The following is a 20,544-nucleotide window of genomic DNA, read 5'->3' as shown; positions in this document are numbered from 1 at the left end:
AAAGAAGAATGGAGGTAGGTGAGGCAGCTGGAAACCATAGCTTAATAAAGCAGCAGAAAGAGAAGGTCTTCAGTAAAATAGAGAAGGTCACACTGGAAACAACCTGCCAAGGAGTGTGATTGGTGCCATTTGGTTTAGTATGTACTTGTGTTTTGTTTTGGTTCACCATGAGAGTGCATTTTTCCAGCTGTAAATTTTAGTTTAAAATGACACCCTATTAGTTATATGTTGAAGTTATCTAACATTTAGTATTTGGGGATACGGCATAGAATATAAACTCAGAATTTTAAGACTAAATCATTCTCTGCCTTTTATAGGGATTATCTTTAACCCAAATGAACTTGGTAGATATTTAAATCTTTATTTTTACTCATATATTAACTCATACAAAAGAAGTAATAAAGAGCCTAATGTACAGATTTAGCATATTTTTCATGCTGGTTAGATATAATATAAAAAAATTGAAACTGATTTGGGTCTGAAAATTATTCCAAAGATTAAAGAATTCTTGTTACCTATAATTAGATATCAATCTGTAGTACAGAGGATGCTTTTGATAGCTAGTTGTATTTGGTAACATACAATAAATAATTTAAAATATTAATACTATGTGTATGGTACATTATACTTCATAATTGTCACTGTAGTTTGAGAACTCATGAGCTCGTTAGGAGATATCTGACAATAGTAATTTAGAGTAAGGGACCTTAAATATATGGAGACTTTAGCAGGTAAAATTGAGGTAAGCCATTGTGATTTTGGAGTACAATATATGACCTTGCTTGGAATGGGAAGGTCATAGGATATATAGAGGAACAAGAGAAATAGAGAAAAATGTGGTGGCTGTCTGTAGTCCCAGATTTTAAAGACAGGGGTGTGAGAAATCTGTGTGTTCCCAGCTCTGGTTGAGAGAGCTTGGGAGAGCCTTTTCTCATGACTGTAGATACTTTTTGTCTGTTCATTCAGGCAGTACAAAATGTGAGGTCCTAAAATAACTGTAAGAGACTGTGGGGAATGTGGGAAATAAAAGAAACTATTGTTGTCCTTGGGATGCTTGTAGTATTACAAGTATTGGGGTAAAGCATGAGTTCGCTCCCTGGAATTTGACTTCAACTTTTGTTGTAGAACATGGCCTGATTGGCTACCTCCTTATTTTGAATTATGTATTAGCATATCCTCCTGAGATATGGGAGATAAAACACTTCTCCTTTTCTCTTTCAATGGAGAGCATATGAATTCCCTCATCCTCTGCCATCTTATCCTTGTTTCAGCACTTACTCCTAGTAAATTGATAAGATGGTACTTCAAAGCTAGTCTTAAGAGTAGTTGATAATGTTTTCTAAAGTACAATTTAATGGATGCTGGGAATGTCCAAAAATAACATCTCTACTAACCTGTTGATGTCATAAATTCTACCATTAGCAGTTCAAGCTAAATTTCCTATTAAATTGGGACATTGCTAGTAAGACTCTTGATTTAATTCCTATAGCTAAGATAGTGTTTAGTATTTTCAGTAGAAATTTTCAACTAGAGGTTTCTCTCTGATGTGATCCTCCCAGTAGCCCTCACTGCTCTGATTTCATGTTCTAATACTATGTTATCCTTTGTTCATGCAACTCTAGCCATGTTGTTCTAGGTGCTATTCCTTCAACATGATAGATGATTTCTGCTTCAAGATCCTGATCTTGAATGTTCCATTCCCTATGTATGTGGCTTCCTTCCTAACTTCATTCAGGTCTTAGTCTAATTTAACTCCCTCACCGAGGCTTTCTCTGAACAGTGTTGTTTTTTTTTTTTAATTGTAACCCCATGACCCACAATCCCTAAACTCTTTCTCAGCTTTATTTTTTTCTGTTGTACCTATTATGATCTGAATACTGTATGTTTTTTTTTTTAAAGCCTGACTTTTATCACAAGAATGTAAGCTTTATGTGATCAGGGATTTTGTTTTGTTCATTGTGTATTTGCTGGTGCCTAGCATGTAACAGGTGCCAGTGAATATTTATTGAAAGCATAAATGAATAAATATAAGATCATGCAGGATTGAGTCATAAAAAGATGTGCCTATAGAGAAAGTGGATACCAAACAATGATTTCATTGTATAGTTTTCCTTAATATGGTATTTCTCAACTTCTGACCAAGATGGAGGCATAGGTAGATGTGCTTTGCTTTTTCACACAACCAAAGGAAGGACAACAACAAACATAAAAACAAAAAACAACCAGAACTGCCAGGAAATTGAACTGTATGGAAGTCCTACAACCAAGGAGTTAAAGAGGAAATATATAGACTGATAGGAGGGGTGGAGACAGGCAGCTGGGGTGAGAGGACACATGGTAAGGCAGCAGCTGGCAGACTGGATGGTCCCATGTTTGCATGTGGGTAAACCAGGAGCAACAACTGGGGAGTGCAATAGACCACATAACCTGGAGTTTCATTGTGGGGAAATAAAGCCTCAAAACCTCTGGCTGTAAAATCCTGTGTGTGTGTTTTGGGGGGGCGGGGTGGTCAGTAGCAGGAGAAACTCCCAGCCTCACAGGAGAGTCTGTTAGAGGGACCCATGGGTTCGTAGAACGTACACAAACCCACCCACCCAGGAATCAACACCAGAAGGACGTAGTTCACTTGTGGATAATGGGGGAAGTGACTGATGTGGATAATGGCGGAAGTACTGATAATGATGTGAGAGCCGAACAAGCAACATTGTCCCATCTGACCCCTCCCCTACCTACAGTGCAAGTGGGTTGCCCCACCTTGGCCAATACCTAAGTCTTTGCCCCTTACAATGTAACAAGGGTGCCAAAACCAAGAAATATTGCTCAAATGAAAGAACAGATCAAAACTCCAGAAAAAGAACTAAGCTGCAAGGAGATAGCCAGCCTATCACATGCAGAGTTCAAAACACTGGTAATCAGGATGCTCACAGAAATGATTGAGTATGGCTGCAAAATAAAGGAAGAATTAAAGCTATACAAATTGAAATAACATAAAATATACAGGGAACCAATGGTGAAGGGAAGGAAACCAGGACTCAAATCAACGATTTGGAACAGAAGGAAGAAATAAACATTCAACTGGAACAGAATTTAGAAACAAGAGTTCAAAAAAATGAGGAGAGGCTTAGGATCCTTTCAGGACAACTTAAATGTTCCAACGTCTGAATCATAGGGGTGCCAGAAGGAGAAGAGGAAGAGCAAGAAATTGAAAAATTATTTGAAAAAATAATGAAGGAAAACTTCCCTATTCTGGTGAAGGACATAGACGTGCAAGGTCAGAAAGCTCAGAGAGTCCCAAAGTTGGACACCCAAGGAGAAACATACCAAGACACATCATAATTAAATCACCCAAAATTAAAGATAAGGAGAGAATCTTAAAAGCAAAAAGAGAAAAGGACACAGTTACCTACAAAGGAGTTCCCATAAAACTATCAGCTGATTCTCAAAAGAAACATTACAGGCAAGAAGGGGCTGGAAAGAAGTATTCGAAGTCATGAAAGGCAAGAACCTACATCCAAGATTACTCTATTCAACAAAACTTTCATTTAGAATGGAAGGACAGATAAAGCACTTCCCAGGTAAGATCAAGTTAAAGGAGTTCATCATCACCTATCCCTTATTATATGAAATGTTAAAGGACTTATGTAAGAAAAGAAGAAGATCAAAACTATGAACAGTAAACTGACAACAAACTCACAACTACCAAGAACTGAACCTAAAAACCAAAAACAATCTAAGCAAACAACTAGAACAGGAACAGAATCAGAGAAATGGAGATCACATGGAGGCTTATCAGTGGGGAGGGGGAGGGGGAAGAAAGGGGAAGAAGGTACAGGGAATAAGAAGCATAAATGGTAGGTACAAAATAGACGGGGGGGGAGGGTAAGAATAGTATCAAAAATGGAGAAGCCAAAGAACTTACATGTACGACGCATGGACTTGAACTAAGTAGGGGAATGCTGGAGGAAGGGGCTGTGGGGCAGAGGGTGATAAAGGAGAGGAAAAAAAGGAACAACTGTAATAGCATAATTAATAAAATATACTTTAAAAAATATGGCATTTCTCACAATATATTAAATTCTCCCTCTACAGGAAATACTTGCTAGATTCAACTATGGATAGCTTCTGTTTGCTATTTATAACTTTTCTGAACTTTTAATAAAACCTTTAAGTGACATGCATTTAATTGACCCCAAGTTTCTGAATGATTGACTGGATGATTCACCTTTATTCATAGGTGAATTAGTGTAAGCACTAACCTAGGAGTCAGAGTTTCTGGCTATTACCAGATTTTTTTTTTTTTCATCTGTAAGCTGAGGTGATTGGAAAACATTGTTAACATCAATTCAAGCTTAATATAAGATTTTATGATTCACCTTAATCTAGCTTAATGAAATCTCTTACTCTAATTCTATAATTATTTCATTTATTATACATTGGGAAACTGCTGCATTAGGGGAAATGCAAAATGAGGAGGGAGATAGTGGATCTTCCAGAAACGTAAAAGCACAAGTTTTGCTCTGGTAATTGTTTATCAATGTATTATATATTCTACCTGCAAAAGAGAGTGGAGGCTTCAAAAGCCACATGAATGAGCAGTAGATCAGGGCATCTGAACTGGTTCTGTGAATAAATTGTTAAAGTTTTACATCAAAACATTCTAGATATATGCCAATAGGAATATTTGTGTGTGTGTGTGTTTTAGTCCAAGGGATACTCCCTTGTTTTCAATGATAGTCACATAGACTTACAGAATTATTTATAAAGATGGTAGGAGATTGCCATTCAAATTTTAAGTTTTCCTGTTGTAGTGAACTCTGGAAAACTGTCATAGGTTAAGCAACGTGGAGTTGCTGAACTTGTGAATGCTCAGTTTAGTCATTTTACCTACCTGAGAGGCATCAAAGGTTCTAATAGAGTTTGGCTCCAGGAGCTTTGTGATGTAGACTGTAAACCAACAACAGGATATCTCCTTAGTCCTGGGAACACTCACTCATGTACCTACCCAACTATCAAGAGCAAAGTCCTTTTTTTCCCCTTAGCATTTGCATAGCATTTAGCTTATAGCAGATACTTAATAAATGCTTATGCAAAATGTTTTAATTGCATTATTTTAAAATTTACTAACATAGAATCTTTTGGTATTAATATTTTGGTTTTTAGGATCAGAACCTTAGAGATTATCGTAGTTGATTGAGACTTGAAAATAGGCATTTTCTTTTATTTCTTCACTAAGCAAAAAATTATCTACTGCTTACAGTGTTGCTAGCACATTGGTAGGAGCTAGAACTACAATTGATAAGAAACAAACCTTCCTCTTAAAAAGCTCACATTCTAGGAGAGAAAGATTTGTATATGAATTGTCATAATATAGTATAGCAAATATATTTATGATACTCTACTAGCACAGAGTTTGTAGAGGGGGGGTTACTGTCTTATTAATAGGAGTCACAGAGACTGGTAGAAAGAAAGGGGGAAAGAAGGCATTCCATTTCTAAAGGGCTGAGAGAACTCCTTGGCTAGGGGTAAGTACGTACTATTTAGGATGAGGAGTAGAGGTTAGAGAAACTAGTTTGGGAATACTTATGAGTGGCTTTCCTATCAAATTTGCCTTCAGTTATGAATAATCAAGTTTATTTAGGTTGGAATGTTAGTATGGGAAAAAATATGGGTTATTTTGGGTGATGGTATGCTCAAAATTGTCTTTATGCCTAGACATTGTATTTACACAAGAGATGTGGCATTGCATTACTAGGGTTCTTTCTTGTCCTCTAAACCAGTGATTTCCAAGTAGAATTACCTCAGGAGCTGTTTAAAAATATTTTTGGACTTCCACCTCCAGTTATTTGGATTCAGTAGGTCCAGAATTGGCTAGGGATTCTGTGCTTTCAAAAGACACCCATGTGATTCTGATGCACAGCACAGTTTGGTAACAACTGACTTACACTGACATGGAGAGAACATACTCTTTGCTGTAATATATTTGCACTGTAATTCCTTAAAAATGAAGTAGGATCATGTGTAATTTAACAGTAGCTACCCCATGGGAATAGAACACCCTGAGACTTTAATAGTAGGGGATGATAATTAAATACTGTAGTATAAACAGCAGCTGATCCATAGATGTGTTTTTAACTTAAGTGAATCAGAAAATCTGAAATCAAGCCACAGAGTATACAAGAACAACTCCAGAAGTAAGGAAGCTACAAGGGAAGCGGCCTCTAAGATGACTGAGGGATACAAGTGCTAATGATTGGTGTTAAGTACATATGAGGCCACCTACAGAGGGAGGGAGAGATGGTGGCTCAGCCTCTGACATAAGGGTGAGTCTTGTCTAACATTTCACAAAATAGTCAATAAAGTTTACCAGTGACATGTTATTAACAGAGAAATGTGTATTTTCATTTTCAGGTTATATAACTATGTTAGAATGCAAAAAAAAGTAGGGAACACATTTAAGGTGATATCAAAAACCACCACATCTCTTAATCAAAACCTAGAATTCCTATATTAGACTACCATAGTAAATTCTAGAGAACATGTGGCAGTCAGTCATGTGGCTCTTCTGATTGATTGTGTCCATTAATAAAGCTTCAAGATCGTCTAGCAGTGAAGTATAGTAGTCTAGAGCCTCCTTTCCAAAAGCCATAAAGAATACTACTAATATTCCACCTTTTTCTATTTATTCCTGAGTTAATTCAACTAATAACAAAAATAGTGTCTTTTATGTTCCAGATACTACTTTAGGAGCTGGTACAGATAACAGACAAGAATGGCACAGATTATAGACACATAAACACATAACATAAACATGTCAACTAGTAATATTTGCTTAGAATAAAAATAAAAAATGAAGCTATTTTGCTGTTTTTCTTTTCTTTTTTAAAGCTAGATTTAGGGAAGGGGACCCTGGGAAAGGAAAGCCTGGTTAAACATAGATGTTTAATTACTGCTTCTTGAATTAATGTGCAAGACTTTTTGTCTGCAGATTTAACACACACAAAATAAATTTGGTGGTGGGAGAAAGTAATATGTAATTTTAGGTCCAGGACTGGAGAACTAATAGTTCCCTGTGTCTTGCTGTGGTTAGGCGCTCTGTAGGAGTCTTGTGTTGAATTTGGGGAGCCACTTTTTAGGAGAAGAAAGGATGATGACAAACCATGTCCAACTAGAAGAAGGACTGGTAATATTTATCATGGAGACTCTTTGCCAAGATTATGCAGATATTTAAAAGGCTGCTTTATGAAAAAGAAAAGAATTTTAAGTTTAGTCTTTATTGATTCAGCCAGATGAGTGGGTTGAAATTACAAAAAAGAGATTGAGAATCATAAAAGGCAGATCTTTATCACTAATACTCTCCATTAAACTTTCCTGTCACTGGAAATGTAGGGGGAAGCTATATAAGTATCAATAGGTCTTTAGAAATTTGACAAGTAGTATATGTAATAAGGCATTTGCAATAGAAATCTCCATGGAATGTGACATACTTAACCTTTAATCATGAATCATAATGAGTAAAACTTAATGTAAACATCCTTAGATATTTTTCTAAAAAAGCATCAGATAGAAGTACCATATTTTGCCATGTATAATGCATACTTTTTTGCCCAAATTTTTTAGGGAAAAAATAAGGATGTGTATTATACATGGCTAGTACTAAATCTGTGTCCATATAAATGTTTTTAGTTCTTTTATGTTTGTGTGTCAAAAGTACAACTCTAGAAAGCAATAATGATATCTGTATGCAAAATAATACCCTGGGATATGATAATTGGTTTTGTTTCTAAATATAAATACATAAATAATTGAATTTAAAAATTAAAACCTAAGATTTTTTTGCCTGAGAGTTTGGGCCAAAAACATGGGTGCAGTTATAGATGGGAATGCACACACGGTGAAACGCAATGTGTCTGTTGCTCAGTTTGCTGCACAGTATCCGTCATCATTAAACATTCGCTCCAGAGAATGAAAATAAATAGTGTACCTAATCTTGTATTTTGAAGAAAGATGAAACCTAACATAAGTACTTAAGCTACAGTTTTAGTAAGGAAGTTCATTAGCTGATTGACCTTGGGCAAGTAGTGTCTTGTCTTAATTACCCACCTCAGGGGATTGAGAAATTAAATGAGTTTGTGCACCTAAAGCACTTGCCCAGTGAGTGTCTGGCCCAGGGAAGTATTCTTTAATAGTGTTAGTGGTTGTTACTTACAGTTTTAAGCTATCTAGAGGCATTATTTGAGAGATTAGTATTTTAATCTGAGTTTTTAATTCCTAATATCTGTGGGGGGGGGTTTTCCCCACAATTGTCCGTGTGCTTCCCAGGTCATAGCTAACTGTGGTGAGGCCTCATTTATCTGGCATTGTTCAAGGGAAACTATGTTTGACATTAAGTGAAACAACTTCTGATTAACTTCCTAAAATGTGAACTTTCAACCATTTCAAGTGTTAAAAACAAGTATATCACTCACATAATTTTCTGCCCTTTTGAAACAAAGACCCTAAGCATCCCTCTTTGTGACGTGTCAGTGTTGTTGTGGGCAGGCACAGGGTGGGGCCAAGGTACAGTTCACTCCTGTCTGTAGGGAAAACAACACAGCGATCAGTGAAGAGCTAACGCAAGAGTGAACTCTGTTTCTTGTGAACCTGCTTTTGCCCCACTCTGCATTTATAATTAAATAGATGTTTTCATTTATATTTTCCTTTTTAAGTAGCTATCACTTTTTTCCTGTAATAAATCCTTTTTATGCATTTCCCAACCACTTTCTAAATTTTTATGTCTAATCTACCCTGGATTTGGAAACCAGCTATTAAAGCTTTCTAATAATTATATGTTTAGAATGATAAGATGTCTTGAATTTGCTTGAAAATATCCAGGGGAGCAGGGAAGGGAGTTGTTAATTATTCAGCCTGGATGATGGATACAGTTTTTACTGTTCTTTCTGCCCTTGTATATGTTTGCAAATTTTCATAAAAAGTTTCTAAAAGCCCCAGGCCTATGTATATTTACTTCTTATCCTTGTAAGGATTCACAAGAAGCCTTGTAGTATTATCTTTGGACAGAAGGACTCAGAGGTAAGGGTGGAGATGTTCACTTTTTATTTGTTATGGTGGAGTTTTTTTTAACTGCCATGTATTAGGTTTATTTATATATTCGTATGTATGTTTCTTTTTTTAAATGATTGTTGTTGTTTTTTAAAGATTTTATTTATTTATTTTTAAAGAGGGAAGGGAGGGAGATAGAGAGAGAGAGAAACATCAATGTGCGGTTGCTGGGGGTTATGGCCTGCAACCCAGACATGTACCCTGGCTGGGAATCGAACCTAGGACACTTTGGTTCCCAGCCCGCACTCAATCCACTGAGCTACGCCAGCCAGGGCTCATATGTATGTTTCTGATATATATCTAATCTGGAAGAAGGTTCACCTTCTTACCTGTAAATTGAAAGTACTAACAACATCAAACTTACGGGATCGTGAGGCTTATGTACCTCTGTATTTTAATGCATTTTTTTGCTTTTGTTTTTAGATAGATATTTTAAATGGATAACACTGGGTTCTGTGGGAGGTGCTGAAAGAACAGCAAAAGGGGCTCTGTAATGGTTGTTTGAAACATCTGAGAATTCTTTTTTGTACCAAAATCTGAGTTTAAGGGTCATGGTAATCAGTATTTGCAGTGACGGCTTGCTTGTCTTTTATGTCTTTATTTCTGGATTTAAATATTCTGCCCTTTCTGTGTTTACCATTATTGAGTGAAACAGATACATGTCCAACTGCACAATGTAAATTCAATTGTCAATCACCACTGACATACTGGATTCACAATTAAGCATTTCCCAAAGGTGGGAGTATAATTTGGTGCCTCTTTGGGAGGCAGTTTGATAAAATCTGTCTGTCATAGTTTACTGTGTATACTCTTTGCCATAACAATTCCTTTGCTGGAAATTTATCCTAAAGTTAACACTCATATGTACAAAGATGTGTGAAGAAATTGTGTCTGCTGTCTGGGTAGAAGAGAAAAAAGGAGTGTGTGGAGTGGGAGGCAGACACCTTTATTGTATGCCTTTTGAAGTTCACCTTTTCTTTTACCTTACACAGTCACACTTTTTATATTAAAGAGAAAAGCCAGGGTAAAAAGAGCCTTCTTACCACCTGTGGGTAACACAGCATCTACAGGTCCTTGTTTCCAGGGAATTTTCTGGGTTATATTTTTCTTCAAGGGTCAGCAATGCTGATAGTAGGCTTTTCTTCATTGCTCAACCTGACTTTGTGTAGGATTTTGACAACTCTCAATTAATCATTTGATAATTGAGTCCAGTTCTGATAGTAGGAACTTTTATAATTTTATTGCAGAACTGTATGGATTTATCCTTCTGTACCTGTAATCCTTACACATACCCATCCTTCAACCCAACTTTATTACCTTTTGACTACCTGTTTTCTCTCCATGCTCATATACTTAGATATATGTGTGTGGTTCTACTCTATTTTGTAAACATACCTCCTAATCTCTCTGTTCCTTCTCTCTGGAGTTTTTCTTCCAATGATTGTTACCTTCCTTCACACCTTGGTTTGGTGAAAGTCTTATTCTAATCTTCAGATAAAAGCTGAGATTTCACTTTAAGTTTTCCCAGTTCTTTGTATCCTAAATTCTTCTAAATTGTTACTCTCAGAAACTATGTATTTTTAGTATATTCACATTATGCCTTTTAGTAGAGATGTGTGTGTCCACTTGTTATTTGACCCTCTCCCACAGTTTAATAAGCTCCTACACTGCTGGTATCATATCTTACTCATGACCTTGTGCCAGTGCCAGGGTATGTAGCTACTTAGTATATTTTAACTGGATTTGAGCAAGAGTGAAAAATGTGTATTGACCAGTAATCAGCTTTGTGGCTTGGTGTTGCTATTTTGTCTTGGAAATGCAATCAGCAACATTTTCAGTAGATTTCTTTGTACTTTATATCTACTTTTTTCAATCCTCACCCGAGCACATTTATTTTTATTGCTTTTAGCAAGAGAGGAAAGGGAGTGGTGAGAGAGAGAGAAAGAGAGAACCATCGATTGGCCACCCGTTCCTACATGCCCCTGCTGGGGATCAAACCCTTGACCTTTCAGTCCATGGGACAATGTTCCAACCAAGTGAGCCAAACTGGCCAAAACAAGAAACTGTATCTACTTTTTTAGGATAGATATTTCTCAAGTCAGCAAGAAAATTAAGTACAATAGGAAGTTCACTAAAGCTACAATTTAAGATATGCAAATGTGAAAGGTTTCTAACTGTACTCTGTATATTTTGCATATATCATTAGCCACTGTTAGACATTTTGATCTTGCTTAGTATAATCCAGTGCTGAATGTGTACTTTAATGGGAGGGTTTTTGACATCAACATTTTAAACTTTCATCTAATTTATAATCTTAACTTTAAGTTAATGGAAATGTTTGCCTGTGTAGATTGTGGTTTGAAACTGCTAATAAGTTCAGTTGATGATACATGATCTTTAGCTCCTAAACCATGAATAGTAGATTTTATTTTTTGTTAACCTCTATTTCTAAATTGAAAGGGGTCAGAGTGAGTGGCAAATAAAGCAGGAGAATACAATCAGAAAGTAAAAGTATTAACCTCAGTTCTTCCATTATTAACTTACACTTATTCAGTAACCTAAATACAATACTGATATTCTTCGTCTTTAAAATGGGTGGTAACAGCCTCTGATACTTGATAGTTTGTGAAGTGCTTTATCATTACCATTTTAAAAAATGATTTAACTTCTTGTAGTTTGTTGTAGTAGTTATCTACTATTCCTGTTTTGATTGATGAGGAAATTAAGACTTAGAGAAAGTAAGTTACTCAAGATTTGGCTAGAGAAATTAAGTCACTCAGGATTTGGCTAGCAGTGAAATAAGAAACATACTTGGAATGAGACCCTAAAATTTACCACACAGTTAAGGCTTTTAGCTACAATCATACTGGGGTGTATTTTTTGTTTGTAGAATTCTACATAAATGCACTGATGTTATTATCAAAGAGTTATCTTGAATGTCATATATGCACATATATTCCATTGCATGTTTAAATCTTTTTCTCTGGGTGGTGTCTGATAACAGATTAACATTCAGGGGGTTGGTTTTCATTACTTTTTCCAAGTGAATAATTTCTAAAACTATCACTAGTATTTTTCTGATTTTAAAATTTTGCTTCAAACCGATATTTCATTTTAAAATTACAGCATAATTTTAAAGATATAATTAGCTGATGCTAAAATGTCAATATCCTTGAGTTGTATAATTAAATTTTTTATCCAATACTTGATTAACAAATACAAAATTTCTGAATTTTCTGTCTTTATTCCACAGAATGGTAAATAACACCGGTCATCTCTAGAAAGGATATTGATTCACCTTATGTAAAGTATGCTCAGTTCCTTCCCAGTGGTGTAAGTATCCAGTCCTTCTCTTAGTTTTTATCTTCTTAATTGTTTTAGATACAGTGAAGAAGTCATGATGATGATGATTCAAAAATGAAAGCAGGCGTCTGTAGAGTTGGAAGAATTTTTTCATAATTGTGTGGTAATTTCTTTGATAAATTTTCAAATCTATCAACTTTCTCTTTTACCATTTCTGTTTTCAACTTTTAAGTCAGACATTAATTTTTAATTCAACATAAAATTACTCTACTTGTTATTTTAAATTGCTTCGTAGCCTAGAAACATGTGAAATAGATGTTAGCCATTTGAGAGAGCTGGTGCTAGATCCCTTGTGACAAGCACACTTGTTGGAAGCATGTAACCTTAATACTGTCTTTTGTGTGCAAACTCCTAGCACCTTAGCCGTTTTCCTTTAACCTACCGGGGATGATAATGTAGTTAAGTCTATTAGCTAATGTAGTTGTGAGCCTTCCTTTGGAGTCAGGCAAAAAATACAAATTGAGATGATGGTATTATGTTGAGAATTTGTGTGTGTGCTAGGATATGAACTGTAACCACTAGTTCATATTAAATAGGCCTCTGAGTAAAAGTATTCCCGTAATTTTAGATATTAGAGAAGATAGAGTATCTATTAGCTCATTAAGTGCATCTTTAGAGTCTAATGCAGAATGCCTTTAGCATAAGTATTTTCTAAAATTTGGTGCAGTCTCTGTTTCAATTAAATTCCTTCCGTTTTGGTTGACAGTTCTATAATCCAGTAAGTAGACACTAAGATAGGTTTTCCTTATTATCTAGGTTTTTCATTAAAGGTTTTCCCCCCTCTCACTGATGCAGCCATTTATCGCAAACACTCTGGAATAGGCCCAGAAGATGTGAGGCACAGCCTGTGCTGCTGCTGAGTAGCTGTGTCCCTGAGAAGTGGAAGGCACTGCATGGCTTTGGGCTGTAGTCCCCCACCCCTCCTTTTTTTTTTAAAGGATTTATTTAAGATGGCTATTCTTAATGGCCATTAGAATATAAACATCATTTGCCCTGGCTGGTGTGGCTCAGTGGATTGAGTACTGGCCTGCGAACCAAAGGGTTGCCTGTTCCATTCCCAGTCAGGGCACATGCCTGGGTTGCGGGCCAGGTCCTCAGTGAGGGGTACACAGGAGGCAACCACACATTGATGTTTCTCTCCCTCTTTCTCCCTCCCTCCCTCTCCCTCCCCCTTTAATAAATTTATTTATTAAAATAAATAAATAAATAAATGAAATCTTTTTTAAAAAAGAATGTAAGCATCACGAGGTTAGGAGGTTAGGAATATTTGCCTGATTTGTTCCTTGTTGCATCCTCTGTGGTCTGACATGTAGGAAGCACTCAGTCTTAGTTGAATTAATGGTTTTTGTCTAAATGGTCTCCAGTTCTCTGATTCCACACTTAATTTGTATCTCCCCTTCTATAAACTTGATTTTACTTGGATTTTTTTTCTCAAACATGCATGAAGTAGCTACAGAGAAATTTCAATCTTAATCACTGGTGATTTAGAAATAACTATTAAAGAGTGATTGACACATTAGAATATAATGCTCTTTTTCTCCAAGTCTTTTTATTATGAAAAGAATATTTTTATATTGCTATCTACCATCATAGCCTCTATTATGCTCTTATCAGTTTTCCTATTGGTTTGAATTATGGAATTATTTTATCATACTGTCATGCTCCATCCCTAGTAAATCTTCATTTCTTACTTATTCTTACTTCTTGTAATTTTCTTACTTTAAGACTGCCACTTCTTTGATGGTAACATTAATTGTGAAAGAGGGTGACGTGCCATAAATAGTAAGAAGGGCCTGTGTACATCTTCCGATGATGAATGTTATGATTGACTGTAGAATGTGTTAAATCATCATGCAGTACATACTGTGTAATCCAAACAAAACTAACGTATGACCAGGCCACCTTTTGCTTAGTCATTCCAGATAAAAAAATAGAGACAGCAGAATCAAGCTGAAGAAATGCCATATTATCCAATAAAATTTCATTAAGCATTGATGCTTCACAAGTAAGGAAGTAGTCTTTTTTTTTTTTTTTGCATATGATTTCAAGATTAATCATTTGTAAGTATTCTAACCTTTTTTGCTCTACATGTGTGTAGAATTTAGTTTAAGAAAGTGTGTTCTGGACCTCATGCCATATCCAAGAAGAATTTACATACATATCCAACTAAGGGTAAATTTTCTTATAAAATAGGCTTACTATTATGGTCTTTTATAACATCAGTTTTTGAACTGAACCATATTCCTGAATTTGATTGTTCTTTTATCTTTTAAATATTGTCCGTGTTATTGCAGTGTCAGAATTCTTTTCACACATTTTCAATTACTGTTGGCCTGAGTCTGCGTTCAGATTAGTGATTTAGAGTGGGAGATGCTCCTAATCCTGTGAGCAGTCTTCGTGCCATGCAAGAAAATTAATTCCATTCTTACATGTTATCTTTCTGCTATAAAAGAACTGCTGGTATCATAGACTTAGATGACTTTTGTAGGTCATTTATTGCCATAATTGCATGATTATGTGCCAAAATTAGGTAAATTATGAGAAATAAAATTTGGAAGTTACAGAATGTGTACCTTTGTTTATAGTATGCACATTGGGATATTATTCTCAGTATTCAAGAAAGCTGCCAATCTTGGCATTTTCTCAGTAAAATATTGTTTCTCCAGTGTTATATGCATGATTGATCCTTCTCATTATGACATTATCATTCTACTAGATAGGGATCTTCGAGGTCTGTCCAGAAAGTATCCAGCCATATACTATGAAAAATAGAGGCATTTATTGAAGAAGATACAAGATACATTGTACATAGGACAATGACCCTTCAGTCCCCTTCAAGGTAGGCACCTTGGGACCTCACGCAGTCCTCCCAGTCACCATCAGCTGCCCCGTTGTATTTTCTTGAATCTCATTGACGGTTGGAAATGTCTTCCCTTTCAAAGGAGATTTTAGTTTTAGGAAAAGCCAGAAGTCACAGGGGACCAAATCTAGGTGATAGAGGGGCTGAGTCACTTGGGTGATTTGATGTTATGCCAGAAATTTTTGCAAAAGATGATGGATGCATGAGCAGGCGTGTTGTTGTGATGAAGCTGTTAATTACCAGTTGCCCATAGCTCTGGACTTCTGAATCATTCGAATAGTTTCTGCAGAGGACTGTTCAAGTTTAATACAAAATTTCATGCAGGTTAATTGTTCTACTTGCTCAGTTATATTGAATGTGACGCCATATAGTACACATGCTCACTCAGAAGGGTCTACCACAACGCCCCCCACCCCTACTAGTAAAGCGAAGTCATTGTTCACACATGCTCATCCCAGTCCGCTCTCCTTGGCTGCCAGGTTACATCAGTGTTATGCAAACCAATGTTATGCAAATGGTTGGACTTTTTCTGAACATAACTTGTATATTCCATTCTAGTGGTTGTTGATGTTTTTACTTTAGATGTATCTTTTAGTATCAGGGACTTCTCTGTGCAAGGCACAAACATCTGATTTAAGCAAGGTGAAACAAAAAAGGGAAATTTATTCTCTTACATAATAATATAGCAAGAAGAGCAGGAATGTTGCAGGGATTTAGGAAATATTGGAACAAGGATTATGAGCACTGCAAGGCTTTCTCCTTTGCCCTGCATTTCTTGGTTGCATGCTTTAAGTCTCCTATAAACTAGCTTCTTCCACATGGTGAGGAATGTACCAGAGTAACATCTTCCTGCAGCTGAACACAGTTATAGTGACTGTCCGTTAGTCTATCCTGAGTATTTTGAAGAAGGCAAGGCATGGCTTCCTGTGTGCCCATCCCATTGGTCAGGGGGTAGAGTATTATCAGTAGCAGTCCCAAGAACATGTGGTTGGAAACAATGAGGCATTCTGGGCAAACAAAATTAATTGGTCCTTTGTGTTATCTCCTTTTATGAGTTTTCAGATAAAAAGTGTGTTCCATCATCAGTGAATCTGAAATGATGTAAAGGAGTTCATTGTTTCAGATACTGTGGAATCTTTAGTTCTATTACCAGCTTTAGGATGGATACTTTTTAATTATATGTTCATATAATATAATTCGTATAATATACTTTAGTTTCATGCTAATATAAAGTACTGCTCTATACTGAGAGAGATTTGAAGTTATACAGATTACTCTCTGTTCTGACATAAATAAAACAGGAAAATATTGTGGGGCTATCAAAAAATTTTTTCTCATACCTTCTAAATTCTTCTAGTTGGGCTAATCAAATCAACAGATTAACAGGACAAAATGTTCCAAGTTTATTATACAAATGTACATTTGGGAGTGTCATAGTGAGACCCAAAGAGGCATTCTGCAGTTGAGGTTTTATATGCCATTTTAGACAAAGGAGAAGGGGTGGGGGCCCAGGTTTGGGATTTCAAGGGGAAATAGGCAATTCGTAGGAAGCCAAAAAGAGTGGAACACGTGAACAACAAACTCACGCCAGGCAATGCAAAACCAGTGGAACTGAGGGGAGAATTGAGCAGAACAGGTTTTTGCATGGATCTTTCCTGTCTATCTTATTTAGCTGTTACTAGGCTAAGGCGAGAGTTCTAAAGGGAATATGTTAGGGCTCCCTTCCTGAAGCAGGACTTGCCATCTGACTTCCCGTAGACAGGAAAGGGGGAGGGTCAAAGGTTTTTCTGAGCCTTTGTTTCTTAATAACCAGCTTCAAATCAGTGTCCCAAAAGATACATTTTGGGGTGGCAGAACTTTGGTCCCTGCAGTATTATGATTGGTGTTTTGTTTTGTTTTATCTTCCATATTAAAAAAACAGTTCTTGAAGTCTCCTATTTAAAGTAAGGGCATGTCAGCTTATGAAGTAGTTTGAAAATGTGAAGACTAAAGTTAGCAATGGACAGGCATTCATTTTAAAGGTAAAAGAATGATGTATAGAAACCTCAATTTACCAAAGTAATAAATTCAAAGGTAAATTATTTGGATTACTAAAGGGATTTGTCAACTACTTCAAAAAATAACTTCCTAGGATAAGGATTAATAAGCAGTATTCCCCCTTATCCACAGTGGGTATGTTCTAAGACTCCCAGTGGGTGACTGAAACCACAGATACTGAATACTGTATATACTATATTTTTCCTGTATGTACATACTGGTGAAATACTTTATAAGTTAGGTAAGAGATTAACAATAACAACAATAATAAAATAGAACAATTGTAACTATTATAATAACAGTTACGTGAATGTAGCCTCTCTTAGCAAACTAGCACAAATTTCTTTTACCTTCTTAATTTCACAGATAGAAAATTCATTGTTGTCCTGGATCTTAGCAACCTCAGCATACAATCTTTTTTCTTATTAAGTTGAGAACTTTCCCCTTTTCATTTTAAGGAAGCACTTTACAGCTTCTCTTTGGTATCTCCCAGTTGTCAGCATTACTATTGTGCTTTGGGGCCATTAGTAAGTAAAATAAGTGTTTCTTAAACACAAGCACTGCAGTATCACAGCAGTCCATCTGCTAATTAAGATGGATACTAAGTGACTAATGAGTGGGTAGCCTGTAAGTCTGGAGATGCTGGACAGAAAGATGATTCACATCCCAGGCAGAGTGGAGCAGGACGGTGTGAGATTTCATCATGCTACTCAGAACAACGCATAGGTTAAAACTTACGAATGATTTATTTCTGGTATTTTTCATTTAATATTTTGGAGCCTTGGTTGACAGCAAAACTGTGGTTGAGGGAGGATTGCTGTACTATTCAGCACTTGGTAGAGCATGCGAAGGGCTGAGGATTAAAACAGAAACTAAAGTGTTGTTTCTTATAAGTCATTAGGAAAATATTCGTGTAGTTTTTTTTCAACAAACTTTTTAAGTGCAACATATCTACTGAAAAATGTGCAAATCAGTAGTGTACAACTTGGTGAATGTTCACAGCGAATGCACCTGTATAATATAACTAGCATAGATCATAGAACATTTGAATAGCAGATCATTTGTGTTAAGTAATGGGTACTGTTCTTCTGAAACTGGTCAGGAGAAAAAGTAAATGAGTTACTCTGGTTGAAAGTTTTCTCACCCAACCAGGTAGGTGATGATATATTACAGGGGGATATATTAAGTTAACAAGAAAATTAGTAGAGTACAATTATAATAGTGAAAGCATTTAGAATAGCTAAGAATTGGAAATAGTCTCAATGTCCAAAGTAGAATGGATAAACCTGTGGTATATTCCTACAATGAAGTACTACTCAGCAATAGAAGGGAACAAACCGTCGATAGACACAACATTATAGATGAATCTCAAAACCTTTATGCTCAGTGTAAGAAGCCTTACACAAGAGCACATAAAAATTCCATTTATATGATTTTTTAGAACAGGCAAAACTAATTTGTAGTGGGGAAAAATCTGAGCAGTGGTTGCCTCTGAGGGAAAGGGACATGGAAGGGACATGAAGGGACTGCCTAGGGTGATGGTAACATGCTGTATCTCCATAGGCATTTGAATTTCACATATGTACCTACTTCTCAAAACTCACAGAAAGGTAAACATATGTGTCTTTTCTTTTGTGTAAAGTTGACCCCAAAAGAAAGAAAACCTGAACAAATACTGAGCTCTAGTCAGTGATACGCATGTGGAAGTGTTTAGGTGGAAGTGTACAGATGTCTGTAACTGATTTTGAAATGCATTGAAAAATTAGATGAGTAGAGGGATGGACACATATGGACTGAGTATATGTGTGATAAAGCAAGTAAGATGGTAATGGCAAAATCTGAGTGCTTAGTATATAGGTTCACTGTATATTTCCAGGTAATGTATTTCACTATATTTTACTGTATATTTCACTATATATTACCTGGCCATTTCCAGGTAAATATATTTCAGTTTTTTCTGTATGAAATTTTTTATTGCAAAGTAGCTGGAGGAGAAAGCCTAGGCCATCCAGAAAGAATGTAATGATCATGAAAGGACGGACTGCTGTGGTGGCTGGTCACGCGCATCGGAAGGAAGCAGAAGATACTGGAGACTTAAAAGAGCACAGTAGCCTGCACCCCAAATCGTGCGTGTCCAGCAAGTCTTGCCTTTATTGGAAAGCAGAACAATGTATGATTTTGGAGTTAGTAAGATCTAGGTTTAAATCTTTTCTGCCTCTTAATCAGACTTTTTACAAGGTACAAAATCACTCTGGGCCTTAGTTTCCTCAATAATCAATCAATTAATACAAATTTTTTAAAAAAAGAAACTCTACCACAGAAGGTCGCTGTGAGGATTAGGTGACATTTATATTATATGAAACTCTTGCCCAGTGCCTTCTTAAATGTGAGTATTTAATAAATTTTTAATGTAGAGGGTTGAAGAAACTTCTGGTGCTGACATTTATTTCCATAAGCAAATACTTAATTAAGAACCTACTACATGCAATGCATACTATTTGGCATAGACCTATAAAAATAAAAATAGAAGAAATTGCAGTTCAAAATATGTTAAATAGGAAATTTGGGTTTTATAAAAATAGGAATTAAAGTAGTAAGAATTTTTACGTTTGACAACTCCCTTAAATTTAATACAGCCAAGCACCACTTAACGTGGGGATACATTCTGAGAAATGCATTGTTAGGTGATTTCGTTGTTGGTGAATATTGTGGAGTGCGTTTACATAAACCTAGATGGTACAGCTACTACACACCTAGGCTCTATGGTACAGCCTATTACTCCTGGGTTACAAGTCTGTACAGCATGTTACTGTACAAAACAGCATAAGAGCAAGTGATGCAATCAAGAGATAGATAAACACCACAACAACACAGGCAGCTACTGTGGTGACACTGCATGCTCTTTTACAGCATGTTTTTTTTATAAGTAGAAAGAGTACATTCTACAGTAACAGTAATAGCATAGTATAGTAAATGGATGAATCAGTAACATGGTTGTTTATTATCATTATCAAGCATTATGTACTATACATTATTGTATGTGCTATACTTTTAAATGACTGTCGGTGCAGTACGTTCATTTGGCCCATCATCACAAACACAGGAGTAATGCATTGTGTCATGAGATTACAAAGGCTGTTAGGATGGCTAGGTGACGATCTTTTGGGACCACCTAGATCTGTTGT

At 36.1% G+C, this 20,544-nt stretch overlaps 1 protein-coding gene across 1 annotated transcript in view; it reads left to right on the top strand.

The window, feature by feature from the left end:
* Window positions 1-20,544, top strand: part of HMBOX1 (homeobox containing 1) — a 166,920-nt gene that overhangs the window by 50,537 nt on the left and 95,839 nt on the right. Inside the window, 1 exon segment of the mRNA XM_028519845.2 lies at window positions 12,353-12,432. Coding sequence (XP_028375646.1) covers window positions 12,410-12,432 — 23 coding nt within the window. The 5' untranslated portion in view covers window positions 12,353-12,409.

The sequence above is a fragment of the Phyllostomus discolor genome, chromosome 8, assembly GCF_004126475.2.
Source record: "Phyllostomus discolor isolate MPI-MPIP mPhyDis1 chromosome 8, mPhyDis1.pri.v3, whole genome shotgun sequence".
In the NCBI taxonomy this organism is placed as follows: domain Eukaryota; kingdom Metazoa; phylum Chordata; class Mammalia; order Chiroptera; family Phyllostomidae; genus Phyllostomus; species Phyllostomus discolor.
This window is presented reverse-complemented; position numbering and strand designations above follow the sequence as displayed.